This window comes from Poecile atricapillus, chromosome 9 (genome assembly GCF_030490865.1).
Source record: "Poecile atricapillus isolate bPoeAtr1 chromosome 9, bPoeAtr1.hap1, whole genome shotgun sequence".
Classification (NCBI taxonomy): Eukaryota; Metazoa; Chordata; class Aves; order Passeriformes; family Paridae; genus Poecile; species Poecile atricapillus.
Window position 1 is genome coordinate 19,774,939 of NC_081257.1, and position 18,462 is coordinate 19,793,400.

Here is an 18,462-nt window from a genome sequence, read left to right on the forward strand (position 1 = left end):
ATAGAACAGGCCAAGTTGAGCCTCAGCACAGTTTTGTACTTGGTTGAGCAATCTGCTGCTAGAGTGAGATGATAAAAACACAGAAGCCTTTTGCAGAGCAGCATCAAGCAGTGGTGTTTCAGAGCTAAGTGAGATCACTTTTTAAACATCTTTCATCTTGCTTTGTATTACCCGTCTGCTCTGGCTCCTTGAATCAAAATACCATAAAACCCAGACCCTTGAATAACTGGCAATACATCTGGAAGCAAATAACCTCGAGTATTTTCCCTTTTTGTGTTGATTCTGATTAAGCATGGAATAAGAAACTCCTGATTCTGGCACATTAGCTGATGGAAGAAGTGCTTGCTCATTCCACCTTCTCCCCTGATTTTGCAGTGTGCTACAAGCTCGTTTTAGCCTGGAAATGATGGAAAAGGGTAATAATCAGCCTCAGTGACAGGAATATCCAGAAACAGCACAATCACAACAGAGATTGTGATTGCCTAATACAATGAAGAAGTAGAAGCAAAACATCTCTTTTACTGATGTATTTGTGAGAGGGCATTTCTGTATGATTAAATGTGAAGGTGGGATTTAAACTTTCCATGGAAATTTGAAGAATCCTGGCTCTGTGTGAAGTCTGAAACCTTCCTGTGACTTCCTTGTGATTTTTCTGCACAGGAATAGTGTTGTTGCTCAGTTTTGATTGACCTCTTCCAGCTCTGCCAGACTTGTAGAGTGAGAAATGTCCCCTCCAGAGTCTCAGCAGGGATTGATAAGGATCACATAGATATGCTGTGCCTTCACATATGACTTTTTAAAAATTGCTAAACACATGCTTGTGCTATTTCTTTTTTTTTTTCTTTTTTTTTCCCTATTTTTAAATGTTTTCCTCACCCTACCTGATGCCAAACCTGCCTATCCTGGCACTGGTTTGAGAAGAAGCCTGAGGGGAACAGGTCTGTGCTGCAGGGTGCTGGGTTTTGGCTCTGGTGTAGGTGCTGAGGAGGAGTGTGAAGGGCCTGTGTGGGATGGTGTTCACCCACCTCTTCAAGACTTTGCTGTTCAGGTGCAAATTTGCAGGGCTGGAGTGTGCAAGGTACAAGCACTTGTCACTATGAGAAGGGGAGGAAATGTGTGCAGGAGAAGGAAACTGGAAGCTGCAAGACGAGCATAAGATGACAGATTTTACTTGCAGATTTTCTTTTAATTTGCCTGTTATTCTCCCTCACAGGAACTTGAGATGCAAGCCCGGGCACATGGACTGTCCCTTGTCCCATCTACAGGCCTTTGCTCCCCTGACATGGTCAACAGGGTCATCAAACAGGAGCCTGTGCTGGACAACTGCAGCCAAGACATGATGCCACACCACACAGACCTGTCCTGCACCACCACCCTGGACCTGACCGACGGCACCATCACCTTCAGTGACAACCTGGGAAACGTGACTGAACCAGCTGGCACTTACGGTGTTCCTGCCAAAATGGGATCCAAACTGGAAGATATCCTGATGGACGATACCCTCTCCCCCGTGGGAGTGACTGACCCACTACTCTCCTCCGTGTCTCCTGGGGCGTCAAAGACGAGTAGCAGGCGGAGCAGCGTGAGCATGGAGGACACTGACCATGCTTGTTAGCATCTGTTGGCACACCTTTCATAAACTGCTTTGGTTCTTGATCAGTAGATGAAATAATTTACCTTTTGTAGAATTTTTTGATTTTTTTTTTCCCCCCTCTTGTGCTTCATCAGTGTGTGTGCGTGTGTGTATATATTATATATATAGGATTTTTTTTAGAATTTTTGTGAAGAAACTTGTATATTCTATTTTAAAACTACCAATGCCTCCAAAATATTGTACAGCATATGTACAGAATCTGTGAACTGGATTCGCCAAGAACTTTGAACTGGTCAAATCTACTCAAAGCAATAGAACTACAGATGAAGAGTCTGTTTCTACTGGGGGGAGGGGGCAATTGTAGGATTGTAAATGCAACCTATTTACTTGGAAACAAAATGTAAAGTTTAAGAATGTAAAGAAACAACAACAACAACAAAAAGTCCAACTTGTAATTGTATTAATTGAATAGTGCTGCCTTAAAGATACAGTGTCCCTCAAATGTTGGTCTTACATGACAAGTGTTTAGGGAAAATACCCACGCGACTTCACTCAGAAAACAAACTAAACCCAAGTGTTAAGACATCCTGATTGTGTTGATTGTGATATAAAATGCTGTTGCTGAAACTGCAGGGAGATGTGAGTGTCTCAGAGTGTTGTTTAATTTTACTCTGAGCTGATTTGGGTTTTCCGTTTGATCATGGTTCAAGTTTTTCCTCTTAAATTTTTATTTTGTTTCGTGACACACATGGATGGCTTTGCCAATGGCAAACCAAGCAGGAGCACTGTAAATTGGGATACACTCTCTGGACAAAAAAAAAATGCATATTATCAGCTGGGCACATTATGTTGTACATATCTAATTGGCTTTATTTTTTTTTTTTTAATTACATTGTACAGTTTCTTTTGATTTGCATGGATTCCTTAGTTATCCTCAACTTTTTTGTTTTAAATTTATTTGTATTTCATTTGTAAGATTTTTGCCTCTTAATATTGCAGCGATTTTTTGACATTTTTAAAACTCATTGGAAGTTTTCTGCGTTCTTTGTAAACACTTGAAAGGAAGCTTTTATGCAGGGTTCTGTGTTTTAAGAGAGATTTTGAGAATATTTTGTATATTACAGTCTCACTTTGAAAATGTTTTTAAACGCATTTAAGGTAGAGTAAAAATTTAGATTAGGTAATAAAACAACTCTGTAGAGAAACTGAACTTACATATTTATTTTTAGTGATACAGAAAAAAAGTAGTAATATGCTTGGAAACATAACTATGTAGTTAATATACCCGTTAGAGCAATTCGTGTTCTATTTCAGCACTGGAGCTGACATAAGAGAAAAAAAAAAAACAACAAAAAAAAAGAGTAAATTACTGTATCTGCAAATAACTGTTACTTGATAACAATGTTATTAATTTTTAACATGCAACCATGTTGTAAAAGTAGTTGGGTGCATTATCTACTCAAGTGTAGTCCTATGCAATAACGGTAGTTTTCCTTGTATTATATCCAGCCTAGGTGTTCCACGGAGGTGACAGGTGGTGTTCCGAGCTAGACGGAGGGAATGGAATTCTCCAGGGCAGCCTACAGCTGACTGGCAGGCGTAGCTCGTTCAGAATGAAGTGCCTTAAACTCTAGTTGTAGTCTTCCTCGACTAGCACTGACTGAAGTGTGGCATAGACAGAGCTTTAGGGTGGTGGTGTGTAGGGCGTTGAGGTTAGCACGGTGCCTACGGATAGAAAACCAGAGCTTCCCTTTCTCCTTTGTGCTACACTGGAAATTACATAGGATGAGTGCAACGGTGAGTAACTTGAGTGCCAGTTTGGCCGGCTTTCCAAGGAAACCTTGGGTTCAGCAGGTAGTGTTCAGAAACCAAATGTGAACTGGGATGGGGTGGCTGGGGATGGTGGTGGGAGTTCCCATGGCGCAGCTCGCTGAGCCCTCTCCCAGGCATTTCCCCAGGGGAGGGCTCCTGGTGTCTCCTGCCTGGCACCTGTGCTCCAGCACAGGGGGCTCTGGCTCAGCAGGGCTGTGGAGCTCAGGGTCTGTGTTCCTGTCACTCTTCCCGTGGCTGTGTCCAGCCCTCCCTTCCTGCTTGAGCCGCCAGCGATGTGTTAGCATTGATGCAACCACGGGGTCGTGGCTTTTTTCCTTTCTTTTATAGTTTTTGAAAGAGGAGCTTTAGTTGGGTTGTTAGGGTGCCTCTCCCCCTCATTCATCAATTCCCTTTTGGGAATATGTCTTTCCTAGGGTGGAGAAGCTCTGGCCCAGGCAGGACCCAGGAGGCTGCAGGATGTGCTGGGGTCACCGTGGTCCTGGAGCAGGAAATGCTCAACCCCTGCACGGCAGCTCCTGGTCAAGTATGGGGGTACAGGCTTCTGGTGCTGCTCTTTGGCTGGGGTGACAGGTAGGGAAATCAGGGCTGTAGGAAATGCTTGTAGCTGTAACACAGGGCTGTGTTGCCCCTCCCCAGAAAATGGGGCAGCTCTGCAGCGTTGGTACAACAAATCAGGGTGTGTGTGTTGGAGTGTAGTAACTGAGAACCACTGAATGTATTGAGTGAGGCTTTTGGTTTGGTGCCTGCCCTGGGCATTCAGAAATTCAAGTCTGGACTGTGGTATATGAATATTTTTCAAGCTCATGTGAAACCACTGGTACTCACTGACAGCCATGACTTCTGATTTTTGGCTACATGCTGTGTGGAGGTGAGTTAGGATTCAAGGCCAACCATTCCATCAAGAGCTGGATTCCTTGGCAGAAGTCTCTGTGGCCGCAGCAGCTGTGTTGTGTGCTCCTATACCTTGTGTTTTCTGGGGTAACACATTGACTTGTCCATGCCACTCTTTCCCCCGTGTTTATTTAGGTTACAGCCCTCCTCTGGAGCCTGCCCACCCTTGGAATGGTGACACTGCGGTGGGGACACCTCTAGGAGACCCAGACCCCCAGTGGGTGCTAAGAGGAGGTGCCTTTGCCTGTTTGAGCATGGAGGAGGGTGTGGCTGTGACGTTTTGCAGGGGTTGGTGGCAGAGGACAGAGGCAGCAGTCACAGGCAGGGTTTGGCATGGGCTAGGTGGAGTGAGATGGACAGAAGTTGTTGCCTGGTGTGGTGACGGTGACGCTGGGCAGCGGTGGCTTCCCTGAGCAGGTGGATGGGGAACTGACCAATTCTCACTTTGCCAAAGCCATGCAACAGGCAGGGATGTGCAGAGTACCGTGAAGTTCTTACTGCTTTTGGCCTATAAAGCAATATTTAACTCTTGCAACCTGTAAAAGCAAAAAGAAGGTACATAAGGAAAGCACAAAGCACAAAATAATGCACTTACATTTATGTTGTTTGACATAAAATGCACTGGGGGGGAAGCTGATGTTGATAATAGTATAAATACCTATATTTCTTGAAAAAGTGACATTAATTACTGCCTCTTGCTATGATGCTTGGTACTGTAATGTTGATATTCATCTGCTGTTGACTGCAGCAATAATTTGTGTATGGTCCATAGCACTGTAAATTATGGATCAATATTAATGTATCCAATGAAATAATTTGAACTGTTGTTCTTGATAGATGGATTAAAGCATTTGGTTTTTCACATACATCTGTGTAAGTCACTCGTTTTCCATGTGAGTGGATCTTGTTTTCCTGTGCATTTGGAGTCCCTGCAGTGCTTGTGTCTGTGATTTGGCCATGGATGTGTCCATGTCCCTGACCCGCTGTTGTTTGGCATCCTTGGTTCCACCAGAGCTGTCCAGCTGTGTTTGTGTGTCAGTTGCACAGGGGAATGAAGCTGCAGACCAGACCCCACCTGGGCTTTGCAAAGACGTGCCAAAGCGGAAAGACCCAGAGCTCACAGTCCCCAGGGTAAGGAATGAAACAGGTGAATGTGGAAAAATGTCATTGCCTTTCTCCCTTCCCACGAGCTCTTGTCATTTGCCTCTGTCCCTCCCTGCCCCTTGCAGCTCATCAGGTGCCCTGTGAGGCCTCGGGGTAGCAGCCCCCCTCTGCCCTGCTGTCACTCCTGCAAGGTCACCTGTCCCCAGCAGTGCCACACGGGAGCACCTCACCCCCTTCTCCAGCTGACCTGGGCATGGCAGGATCCCCATCCCCTCTCTGCTCCTCCCAAACCTCCTCTCAGCCAACGTGCAAACAGCTGCTCCTGGTGAGGAACCAGCTGCGCTCTTCTGTCTTCCCATCTCCATTATTTCTGCCTGTCTTTGTTGCTCTCATCCCTTCTGGTCTTGTTCTTCAACAGCCTTTTGCTTCCTGTGCTCACAGCATTGAGTTCCTGCTCTGTGTGGACCTTGCTGCAGCAGCATTGGGGTTATTGAGTGTTGTCTCAGGGGGCTTGAGCCCTGAATATAAACAGGAGTACTGAATTTGATCAGTGTCTTGAAAGTCTGATACCTATTAGAGTAAAAAATACCTTATTCAGTTGGATTGCAAATTACTAGCTCAATTTAAAAAACAACCCCAAAAAAATGCCTGACTCTGCTAGGACTGCAGCTAAGCAGCCCCACTCCCTCTTTGTACAAGATACTTGAGTAAAAGCTCATGAGTGTTTCCAGCAGGTTTTGTAATGTAATTTCTTTAGAAATTAAGCATAGTATTAGAATGTAGTAGTAGTGCATTGAAAATCTATTTATTAGCAGCCTAGGATATAACTGGATTTTAAGTTTGAGCTCTTAGATGTATTTTGACTTTGCTTTTGGTGGTCAGTAGTTTGGTTTTTTGTTTGTTTGTTTTTTTGTGGTCAGCTTGCAGTGAATTTCTGGCTGTGGGTGGCAGCAGCTCAAGGTTTTGGCTGAGTTGGAGAACCCAGGAGGAGCAGGAAGAGCACCCATCATGGGGGTATTGGCTGTAGGCAGTAGCTCTGTGTCAGTACAGAATTGATGGCAGCTTTGCTTAGAAGCCTTTTCAGTTGTGTTGGACAAGCCTGAAAAATTCAGTGCAGGATAAGAAAGTGGATTTTAGGAAGTTCAGCTGTGCCTGGTGTGCTGTGGTTCACTGGGAATCCCCGTGGCCGGGCTGGAGGATGCTGCAGGGCTCAGCTGTGTGGTGTGGTGGCACAGCAGGACACTGCCACCACCGTGTCACCTCGTGCTTCCCTTCCCAGCACACCTGGGAGCCCGGGAGGGACGTGGTGATGGCTCTGCCTCGGTGGGTTCAGCACTGCTGCTCCTTTTGCTCTCACTTCTAGGGGTGGTCCCAGCAGTAAAAGTTGTTCTACACTGTTGCTCCAGCTCCTTTGAGGTACACTTGTTTAAAATTGCAGGGGAATGGCTTGGAAAAGCGTTCCTGAGTTATTAAAATCAATGAGGCTTGACAAAACGCTGGCTCACAAGTCAAATGTGGGTGCACTGAACAACACCGTTTTTGCCTGTGACCCAAGGTTCACCCTTCCTTGAAACTGCTCCTTTTCCACCTCAGTTTTTGGGAGTGATGCTTTAACAGGAGTTGTGCTCTGGCACCATAGAGGGAAGTGATGATTCCTGTGACAGACACCTTTGTGTTAGTGCTGTCCAAGAGCTGTGCAAGGAAAGGAGAAAGCTGCTATGGTCAGCAGGAAGGACCAGGGCATAAAAAATATTTATATGAAAAGCATGTAAATATCGATTCTTCTTTAAGATATATATATATATATATAAATGTCACCATGGGGTTGATGCACATATTGAGGTTGCTGCCTCAAGGCTGGGTTTGGTGGAAGGGGCACACAGCTCTGGGGGCTCTGGTCCTGCTCAAACTTTTCCTCTCCAGAGCTCCCTGCTCCCTCTGGCTTTCCTCCCGTGTGCCTGTGACAGCAGCAGGAGTTAGAGCTGAATTAAAGAGCGGGGAACAGCACACTCTTGTGGGGCTGTGTCCTCCCCAGCACAGACCCACCGGGCGCGGATTCCTGCGCTCCATCCCGGCACGGCCCAGCCGAGCCACCCAAGGTGAGCTGGGATTCACTGGTGCCGTTTGCAGATTGTTTTCTCTGGATGCAGAGTGTGATTCCCAGCAGAGGTATCGGCTCCAGGCAGGCAGGCACAGAGCAGGGGAGCAGCTGCTGCCTTGTTGCAGGAACGGGGCATTGCTCGTGTGTTCAGCACTGTTTCTCTAGCCACTTCAAACACATTTAGTGAAATTCTTTTAATGTCTTCAAGAAGTTTGGTGTGATTCTCATTTTACACTGAGTACTGTTCATTGGGCATGAGAGATTGCAGCTTAGATACTCCTTTATGCATTCCAGAACCACAGAATCTTAGACTGGGTTGGCACTTCATTAATATTTCTCTTATTTTTTTTCCCTGCTGAAAAACAGTTTATAGAGTAGGTTGTTGAAGAAGAAATTACTTCAGCACTTGTAAATAATAAAATAATTTCTTATTCTCTGACCACTAAAGTAATTTTCTTCAAACAAATCCATGAAGAGCTTGCACTGCAAAGACCCAGCTGGGACTTTCTGCTTTTCTCTTTGGAATAATGCACTATAAGAGAATAAGCAGAGATCTTAGGTCTAATATAATAGTTCTGTTTAAAAAAGCAGGAACTAAATCAAAGCTGAATAAATGGAAAAGAATTAAATTCATGCTAGACATTAAAAAAATGCACCTCAAACAATGAGGGGTATTTTAAAAAGTCACTGTTTTATTAATAATACTTTCCACCCCTTTCCCTTGATCTTTTGATGACAAGCCTGGCAGAGGCACTTTTTATCAGACACTGAAGCAATTTTGCTGCTGTCATGTGCCTTTCTCGATACACACATATTAGTCACGCAGCTGTTTTATGTTCTTTAGCATATTTTAATATATAATTAAAAATGTGCCTGTCTGCTACCAAGCAACCAAGCACGTCAGGGGCTGATTGTGTTCTGTCACCCACAGCAGAAGGGAGGGTAAAAAATAATAATAATCATGTGTTCACTTTTCAGTCCTAATTGTGCTTCAGCTCCTTGGATATGTTGTCACAGACACAACCACTGGCTTCTGAAGGCAGAGGCAAAGCCAGCATGGGGGAATGGCTGGCAGGTGAGCCACAGCCAGGTAACTGTCACCATAGCACATCAGTCCTGGATGCTGGGCTTTTAATGTACATGTGTGGTTTTGTCACTCTTTTTAGTTCAGTTCACCTCAATCCTGCTAAGCTGCACCTTGGCTTTCCCTGGAAATGGAGTGCCAAATGCCTTTGGGCTCCTGACAGTCTCCCCCTGAACATTTAAAATGAGTAACTCAAGTTGATGTTTGTATTGTACCTCCTCCACGGAGGTAGATGAGAGTAGGACTGTGCTGCAGGACAGTGACTTGGGCAGGTGATAATCCTGTACTTCATTCATTTCTAGGTTATCTGGTGTGACAAACAGCCCACACAGCTGCTGGAGAGGAGGAGGAACACTTGTGAGTGTGCCCAGGTGATCACAAGCACAACATTAAATGGCTCTCAGCACCTTTTACCCTCAGACTGCTGTCCCTGGGGCTGTCTCATGCTCCCAAAATGTTTGGGTCACGAAATGTCTCAGGTTGGAAGAGACCATGGTGGGTCATCTGGTCCAACCTCCAGGGTCATCCCAGAGCCCAGGATTGTGTCCAGACAGTTCTGGAATACCCACAGTGAGGGACACTCCACACACTCTCTGGCCAGTCTGTTCCAGGTTCAGGTGGAACTTTCTGTGCATCAGTTTCTGCCTTTGTCCTCTTATCCTGTTGCTGTCCATCCTCTGACTCCTTCCTTCAGACACCCGTGGGCCCTCACCTGCTCTCCTGTTGTCCCTGCCTGCTCTAGCAAAGCTGGTGGTGCTGGTGGATCCCTGAGAGAAGCAGTGATGCTCTCCCCACACAGTGGCTGCTGCCAGAAACCCACTGAATGAGCCTGAGTTTGGTCTGGGGAAAGGAGATAAGTTCACTGATATCCTCAGCCCTGGTTTTATTTAACTCTGGGAATTATGGGTTTATTTCTGAGAAGTTGTGGCTCTCAGGATGTGCTCTGAAGCTCCTGGGTAAGATGGTACCAACTGTGTGAAACCCTGTCCTGAAACTGGAGAGAGGCACTGCTCTGGGGAAGGCTGAGTAGGGCTTTCCATGTCGTTTTAAGCTTCTCCAGGCTCAAGAGGAAAAGGAATTTATTATGTCAGATCTATGCCACACTTCTCCTGTCTCTGTCTCTCAAGCATGTGGAAAGGTACTCAGGCACACATTGTGGGCAGCAATGCAATCATTAGTTCAAAAAGTTTTTCAATTTTAGCAGCTTTTATTACTTTAGGAAAACAGAAGCCAGCGCGTCAGCACAAACTGGTGTGGGAAAAAAAACCACCGGGGAGAAAAAACAAATAATGTTGTAAATAATTCAAAGGCTGTTTGTTGATTGCAATTCCTTTGATTGGACCTCCAGGGAGAAGGATGGCATTACTTTTACATTTTTCACCATCAGCATCCATTATATAATCTGCTCTGAGTCTGCCAGGATCCTGAGACATGACTCTGAGGCTGCTTGAAGATGATAAACTTGCTTGGAGTTCTTTAATTTCTCTTGGTTTTCCCCAGCTGGCCTTTTCTAACCAGAAAAGGCTGAGATGAGAAAGGAACCATGGTCTGGCAGGTACCTGTGGCAGATGTGGGGACACCAGGGGGGATTGCCAGGAGCCCTGCTTTGTTCTCAGGCAGCAGTGCTGCAAGTTGTGCCTTGCTTGTCACACTGGTGGCTTGCAGAGTTTACAAAGTGAAACCACCACAAACATTTGGGCAGCAAGAGGAGACTTGCCAGCATATCCTCAATATCTGAGAGTCCCAAGACAAAGAGCTGCCACAGTGCCAAGAGACAGCCCCCAAGTGCTTCACAACAGTGATATTTCCTGACCTGGGACTTGTGATGGTGCCTCTAGTCAGAGTGTGCAAAGGCTGGTAGATGAGCTTCTTGGTTCTGCTCTTTTGAATGAGAGAAAACAAGAAGAACACCAAGAAGAAAAGAATGGCCAGTGAAGGTGATAACCTACTTGAAATATTTTGTATAGCATAGAAATTTTGCATGGTGCCATACCACGGTCTATGGGTCAGCTACACCTGCTCGTGTCAGGGGTCCAAGCACAAGCAGTGGTGGGGTATCAGTGGCAAGGGCCATGGCAATTACTAGCTTGGATTAACTAAATAAATGAATAATCCTGCCCACTTTCCCTGAAAGAAGACTTTGCTATTAACTGCTCTACAGACACTCTGTGGTTTCATTTGTGAGCAATCACTTCTTCAGCAATAATAGATTCCCTTTCAAACAAAGCAATTGAAAAAGGTAAATCACATCAGATGCCAATATTCTGCTTGTTCCACACAGCTCTGGGGTGCATGCAGCTTCACGGGTGCTTCTTGTTCAAAATTCAGTTCTGCCCACTGCCTTAGAGTGGCAAACAGGTCAGGCCTGGGGCAGGAGCATCATCTTGGGACTGCAGCTCTTCCTCCAGCGCCGTCCTGCAGTCCTTAACCCACAGCTCATAGGCTCTTTCCAGGGTCTCTTCACTGGTGTCATTGAATATGTCTGGAAAATAAGAGTTGTAGTTAACAGGACATCCAGAGGAGCTTTTCCTGCCTGCACACACTGACTGTGGCAGTCACTGCAGTTGGGGAGAGTCTTCTGTCTTGTGTGTAGAGACTGAGCTGCATGGAAATGGCGTGAAAGGGTAGGAGATGCCAGAGATCACAACCTGGTCCCACGCATTGCTTCTGTGTTAGGGGTTGGTTGGCTTTTATTTTTAAATCTTATGAATATTTCATCCCTGATACCGAACAGATATTACTTAGTTTACAAGTATTAGTTCTAGGCACAATAATACATTGAATTCCTTTTGCCAAGGACTGTTTAACAAATCTTTTCAAGCATAGCAGAGGAATTGTTTTCCTCTTTTCCCCTTGCTGGTTTGTCTGCCAGAGCACTGCATTTCCCTTTGGAAGGTGAATTGGTCAATCATAATGAAATTAAGGACTGAGGTCTAATTAACGGGGTTCTCAGGCTCGGACACAGGAGGGATCCTATCTCTCCATGACTTTACCAGGATGTGAAAAAGAGCACAAGAAACACAACTGCAAACCACAGAGCACATTTCCTAGGCTGTCCCTGCCCACCAAAGCTCCCTGGGGTGCCTCGGGCAGTACCTGCCACGCCGAGCCCGGTGGGCAGGGGCATGCGGGGCTGTCCCCCGCTGTGCTTGAGGCGCTCCCGCAGGGCTCTCTGGATGAGGGCCCAGCTGCAGCCGCTGTGCCAGACCGGCAGCTCCAGGCCCTGCATGCACTGCAGGATCTGCTCCTTCTCCTCGGCGTCGAGGAGCCCGCGCGCGTGGGCCACGTACGTCATGAATGCCATGTCGACGTTCACAGCTTCCCCGTGCATCAGCGACGGCAAAACCCTCTGCAACACAGCAAAGGTGGGTGGCAGAGAAGGTTTGGGGTGGCAGAGAGGAAACAAGTGGGGTTTATTTCTAAAAGTGTCCCTGAAAATCGACATTTGACTCACTGCGGTTGCTGGATGTTGGCATCTTGTGATTTACGGGTTGCTAGGATGATCCGTTTTACACGTGATTAATCGCAGCTAAAATCTCCCATAGGGATCCAGGATCTAATTCTCCTCCCATCCAAATCACTGATAAAGCACCATGAGATGGAGGGATAAGCTCTGAATATTGGATAAGGTGTAGGTGTTCCCCTCCACCCTGTTCCTCAATGGCAATTTCTCCCCAGCAATATGGGCTGTGGCCTCCATGCCTTTGTGGTGTTTCAGTTCATGTTGGTGATTTCTAGTGGCTTCACTGCAATCTGGTTTTCTCTGAGCTTCACTAAGTGCCCAGTAAGAAGCAACAACTGGAGTGAGGTCTGAATTAGAAAGAGGTGTAGGTGTGGGGGAAATGGGGCAGGAGAAGGAGTCCCTTTGACACCAGTTTGGTGTGTTGAGTGAGCATGTGCAAATCTGGAGTTTATCTCCTTTTGGAGTTTATCTCAACTCCTTTTCACAAGGTTTTCATGCAGCCTACTGAATTTTTAAATATTTTGTCTTTGAAGTACATATTGCAATATAAAGTCTGTCACTCACCATTTCCAGCTCTGGGCTAATAAGGTGGCCAAAATCAACCAGTCTGTCCAGGTCATCCTCCCAGAGGTTGGGAGCCAGCTCTTCCAGCATGGTTTCAATGGCAATCCTGGTAGTCTGCAGTGCAGCATCCCTGTGGTCAGCAAAGCCGTTGCAGGACTGGAACTTGGTGTCCAGCAGGTATTTTCCATGGTTCTTGAGCAGGTCAAATAGCCCTTTGTGTTTCATGAGGGCCATCTGGGACAAAGAATAGAAGAGATAATTAAGGATAATTGTCTGATCCTTGTATGTGCTGTGGGAAACTTGAGTGTTTCAGTAGATTGGACTGCACTAACATGTACACTAGCAAAGAAACACCTGCACGTGTGGTGCATGCACAAGTTTGACCTCTGTAACCTAAAAAGGTGTTCCTGTAGACACAGTTCCTGGTTAGCACAAATACATTTGGGCTGTGCTGTACAGCTCTGCCCATGCTGGGACTTTGCTGTGTGCTCCCACAGCCCAGCAGGTGGTTTGTAATGAGTTTTGGTTATTGGTGTGCCTGGAAGGAAACTCGGGACTGGCTGGTGGCCAATCCCAGGACAACTCTCATCTAATCCTTGGGGTTGCTTTTCAGGCAATGGAAGGAGGGAAAACATTGCAGTGTAGAGAAGATGAGAGTTTAGAAGTGATGTCCTGGTTAAAAGTACTTATTTTTTTTCCTCTCTGACTCAGGCATTAGCCCCCCCTGAAGTGAGGAATGGTGACCTGAGGGTTTCACAGTGTCTGCCAGAAACCTTCAGATATCCTGGGGATTTCTCACTGTGCAAGTACTGGAAACTGCTGTTGATGAACTCATCTCTAATACACTTTAATAGCTTGAACTCTGCTTTATCAAAAGTTTCCAAAGCTCTCCAGACATAAAGCCACTTACTGTGCACTTTCCAGGTAATTTTAGAAGTAGAATTTGCCTCACAGGAGATTGATTGACCACACTCGACATACCCACTGAGGTAGGTGCAAATGATCTTGCAGATTATTAATCCCCATCATAATGAGCCTCAGATTCTCTGCCAGGAGTTCATTACAGAGTGCAATGGATCAGCCTCAATGGAAAGATGAGGCTTTTCTCCCCTGGTTTTGCTGTGTCTCCTGTGAGTTTTTGCTGTGTCTGGCTGTGATTTTTGGAGTTTCCTCTGCAGGGTTAGAACTGGACACTGAGTGTAAGGGATGTTCTAAAAAATTTAGCAGCTGTAATGAGAGTAAAAATTCCCATGCACCCTTGATGGCCCTAACCTTGATTTCTCTAAGTTGTTTATACACTGCCGTGGATGCTGCTGGACATTTCACTTTCCAGTACTTAAAAGGGGCAAAAAAAAGGAGCATAGACTTTTAGTAGGGCCTGTTGTGATAGAACATGGGATAACAGTTTAAACTGAAAGAAGATAGATTCAGGCTAGTTGTGAGGAAGAAATTTTTTACAAGGAAGGTAATGAAACCCTGAAATGAGTTTTCCAGTGGACTGGTAGATGCCCCATTCCTGGAAATGCTCAAGGCGTGTTGGATGGGGCTTTGAGCAACCTGAGTTAGTTAAAGGTATCCCTGTTCATTGCAGGGGGATTGGATTTGGTGGCCTCCAAAGGTCCCTTCCAACCCAAACCATTGTATGACTTCAGTTTTGAAAACTGCACTTGCAAAAGTTCATACCTTTAAAATTTCCCCGAGCCCGTTGGAGATGTGTCTCCGAGGGATGCTCTGGATGAAGGATCTATCCAGGAAACTCGCCACGGGTGGGGTGTAGCCCCCGAGCTTGTTCTTACACTGCAGAAAGTTCACCCCGTTCTTCGCCCCCACGCTGGCATCCACGTAGGAGAGGAGGGTGGTGGGGACCCGAATGTAGGGGGTGCGTCTCCTGTAGAGCGACGCGGCGAGCCCGACGATGTCCAGGCACACGCCCCCGCCGATGGCGATGATGGGCTCCGTCCGCCGGTCCAGGCTGAAGTTCTGCACCTCGTGCAAGATGTTCAACACCAAGTCCATGGATTTGGTTTCTTCGGTGGTCGGCAGGGCGAGGATTTTGTGCTGGACGTTGTTTTCTTCGAAGTATTCTCTGACTTTGGAGCCGTAAAGTTTGTCGACGACTTCGTCTATGACGATAAAGCGCCGCAGTTTCCTCTTGCTGGCAGTGGCGAGCTCTATTTGCTGGGGGTCAGTGATGTGACCCCAGAGCAGAGTGGTGTTAGAGGGTTCCAGAATGTTGTATGTTTCTACTACTTTGTAGCAAAAGTAGATGGGAGCTTCAATTATCCAGGAAATCCCACCTTCGGAGATGCACTCACCTCTGGCAAGGATCAGAAAACACGGTTTGAAATCACTGTATTCCTAGTTTGACCTTTTTGCATGTCTGAACTAGTTTAAGGATGAAGCTGGGAGGTGAAGAATGTGGAGTCTCCTGCTCATGCACTGCAGAAACTTGGGTCTGTGAGGGTGGAACACCTCCTTGGCTATCAAGGCTCAGCAATTTTATTCATGGAGAAGCTCTCCAAGGTCTTAGTGAAGAGTTAAATGTCTGGATTCCTACATTACATTAAAAAGCTACAGTCCAAAAGGGCTGGGACATGTTTTGCATGCTGGAAGTTGAAAACCCATAAGGAGCCAGCCCAATCATTCCAGCTTCTAAAAAGGGAGTGGGGAAGAGAAGAGGTTGCCAAAATTTTCCATATTTATGGAGGAAGCATCCTCTGGTGGTGTTTCTGGGTGATAGGAGTTAATTTATACCTATCTATAAACAGCCACACATCTCCATTCAGACCAGAGTTTCTATAGTGCTTTAGCTGAGCTAGCAGATCTCTACTTCAAAATAGGTGTGATAGAAATAGTAAGTACTCCTGGAAAGGGAAACTAAATTATTTGGGGGTTGGAAAACCTTCCCAAACTAGAGCTTTCAAGGGTAAATAAAAGCCAAAATTAATTGTCTATTTAAACCAGTGAAAAACACAACCCTACAATCCCTTCTTTCTGTAGGATGGGCAAACCAGGGAAAAAACAAGTTTGGAATCAAAAACAGAAAGAAGGAAATAGCAAAATGTATTTTATATAAGACTGTTTCTTGAGCTGCATTTGGGTAAAAAAAGAGTTTCTGTGATATTCATTGGATAATCAGATTTCCCTACATGCCCAATTTCTTTTCACATGCCTGAACATTCACTTAGAGGTCAAAATAGATGCTTCTCTGCTTTCTTTACCAAATTGTCTCTAAGTCTTAAACTCTTAAAGTCTCTAAACCCTTGAACTCCATAGCTGTTAAAGAAAACCAGTGAGGATTGACACCTCTCAGAAATGTTTTTCTGGGCTTTTCAAATGTGATATCAGAAAAAGCATTGTAGTGTACATTTTAACTCACCATCTTATAGCTGTACTTAACTCCATGTGCATTCATCTCTGGTGTGTGACCCTTCTAAGATACAGGATGGTTTGGAATATTATTTGGTGGAATCAGCTTTGGGTACAACCAGAACCCACTGCAACCCCTCTGCTGTGTGAAAATCAGAGTGAATTTGGGGCTGAACATGCCCCTGTGGCAGCATATGTCAGCTGAGGATTTTTCTGGGTGTTCTTGGGCCCTGGGTTCATCCTGCTGTTGGCTGAGGCCCAGCAGGCTGGTTTTGGGTCTGCCAAAGTCCTGCTCTACCTGCTGCAGCTCTGCCTGGGTGATGCTCGTGCGCGGTCACTGCCAGCACTGGTGAAGGTCCCTCTGACCTGGCTGAGAAAAGGGTTTGACTTGTGCCATTAAAATCTGAGTAAGACAAAGGCTGGAAAACTTCTGACATGCAGAAGAGAGCTGTATTAAAAAAGATATGCATTATGAATGGGGCTCCATGTGCTCGTGAAAAGGAGTATCCTGTAATTAAAAGATAATTAAGTGGAGAGATGTACTATCAGCAAAGAGCTGTATGTATCCCTGGGGGAAATTTTTATCTCTGCTCAGTCTGGAGCAGCATTAGGTGACTTCTGCAGTTTGAGGGATGTGTTAAGGGTTTTGCTCCTGTCAGTGACAGTTTATCTTTCCCACCTACCCGTTTCATTTGTCTGCGACCACCTCTATAAACCCATCTGTCTCCGATGCCTGAACGTGAGATTTTGCACACACAGATTGCAGTTTCACAGAAGTGGAGAAAAGGAGCCCAAGTGGAGCCCACAGATGTCCCTGTGTAAGCTTTTCAGAAGTTTAAAGAACATTCCTGTCTACAAAAATGGAGGCTGTTGATAAAATTCCCTCTGTAACTCCAAGCTGTGTCAAGGAGCACTGCAGCCGCCCGTTCTGCCATACTGAACGTGTTCCCAAGGCCATGTTCACAGGTTTGTACACATAGGTCAGGTTGGATGGGGCTTGGAGCACCTTGGTGTAGTGGAAGGTGTCCCTCTCCATTGCAGGGGTTTGGACTAGATGGCCTTCAAAGCTCCCTTCCAGCCTGAACTATTCTGTATTTCTGTCATTCTGTCATTGCGGGTTGAAGCTGCCATGGCACCCAAGATGGTTTTTCCATCCCACCAAGAAGACTGCCCAGTTTGGCCAGCCAGAGCAACACAGGCTCCTTCCTATACTCACATTTTTGCCTCAGAAAGAGTGATCTCATCCTCGTCGTTGGAAAGGGCTTCTCCTTTCTTGATGCGGCACCACGTGCTCTTGACTCGCACCAGTTGAAAATCCGTCTGCTGGGGCTCCTGGGGCATGGTGGCTCCTGGGACTGCTGCAGCACACGTCTCTTCTGTCACCAGCATGCTATCAGAAGGTGAAATCTCCCTATCCAGAGATCTCCCATCACTGGGTGCCTTTGAGGTGCTTTTTAAAGGCTCCGGGGTGAGCAGGCATTGGGAGGGGAGGTCTCGTCTCCATGTGAGAGATTAATTACAAAACTGAGATTACCTAATCTGGGATGCACATTAGGGGTGGCAGGAATGTTTGAAGACACGTGTGGCTACCAGGATGGGGTTGTGTAATCAGCTGGTTTTATAATGCTTAAAATGTACAATAGGAGCGCATACATTAACTTCCAGCATGATGCCCTACAGCAAATTTAAAGTTATGAAAGGCAGTTTGTGTGATTCTTCACATCATTCAGGAACCTCCTTTGCTGAGCAAAGCCTCTGATCTGGCTGCAGCTCTGAGCTGCTCTTATGGGATGAGACAGGGGCAGAAGCATGGGGATCAATAACAGCTGGTTAAACTTTTGAGCTCACATTCTGGGGATTCTCTTGAATTGAGGAACAAAACTATATATATATATATATATATATATATATATATATATATATATATATTAGCTTTTATGGTGGGTTTTAAAAAAAATATCACAGAGTATTTATTTTGTGAAGGGCTGTTTGGGGCATGAGCTGGGTTTTGATCCCCACGTGACTGGGGGATGCACAATTCACTTTTCCATGTGATCTTCCAGCTGGAGCTTTTGGAGGCCCCCAGGCTCAGGTTGCCACACAAAGTATCCCCTTGGCATACAGCTTTGTGTGCTGAGCACAGGAAGATCTTCCTTTGATTTCACCAGTAGTGCCTGAAGGCACAAACCTGTCTTTGCCACCTTCTCAGCCATGTTTCTGAAAGCTGTCCTTGTTCAGAAACAAAGATCAAGAAAACCAAAATCGGATGTAAAAGCAGAGGCAGGAAAAAAATGGGTCTTAAAGAACCCATTGGACAAGTCTGTGTCATTGCTTTGAAGGCTTAATTGCAGCCAAACTCCCTTTGGAACCTTCATCTATCTCAAAATTAATATTGAGAAAGAGCTGCAACAAAAATCTCCAAAGCCATGTAGCCCTTCCTCAAGAAGTGTCTAACTCCT

The 18,462-nt window shown here is 45.8% G+C and overlaps 2 protein-coding genes across 11 annotated transcripts in view; one reads left to right on the forward strand and one right to left on the reverse strand.

The window, feature by feature from the left end:
• MITF (melanocyte inducing transcription factor) overlaps positions 1–5,184 on the forward strand; it is a 100,904-nt gene extending 95,720 nt beyond the window's left edge. For all 10 annotated transcript variants that reach the window (XM_058844738.1, XM_058844739.1, XM_058844742.1 and 7 more), the window contains one exon: positions 1,214–5,184. In XM_058844738.1, coding sequence (XP_058700721.1) covers positions 1,214–1,615 — 402 coding nt within the window. In that variant the 3' untranslated portion in view covers positions 1,616–5,184. The remainder of the gene's footprint in view (positions 1–1,213) is intronic.
• A 5,765-nt stretch (positions 5,185–10,949) lies between these two features.
• LOC131581939 (2-epi-5-epi-valiolone synthase-like) lies at positions 10,950–17,392 on the reverse strand. Its single transcript, XM_058844588.1, has 5 exons — positions 17,220–17,392; positions 14,318–14,951; positions 12,635–12,868; positions 11,704–11,956; positions 10,950–11,089 (listed from the first exon to the last, which is right to left on the reverse strand). The coding sequence occupies exons 1-5, from the start codon at positions 17,390–17,392 to the stop codon at positions 10,950–10,952; spliced, it is 1,434 nt and encodes a 477-aa protein (XP_058700571.1).
• Positions 17,393–18,462: the final 1,070 nt, after the last annotated feature.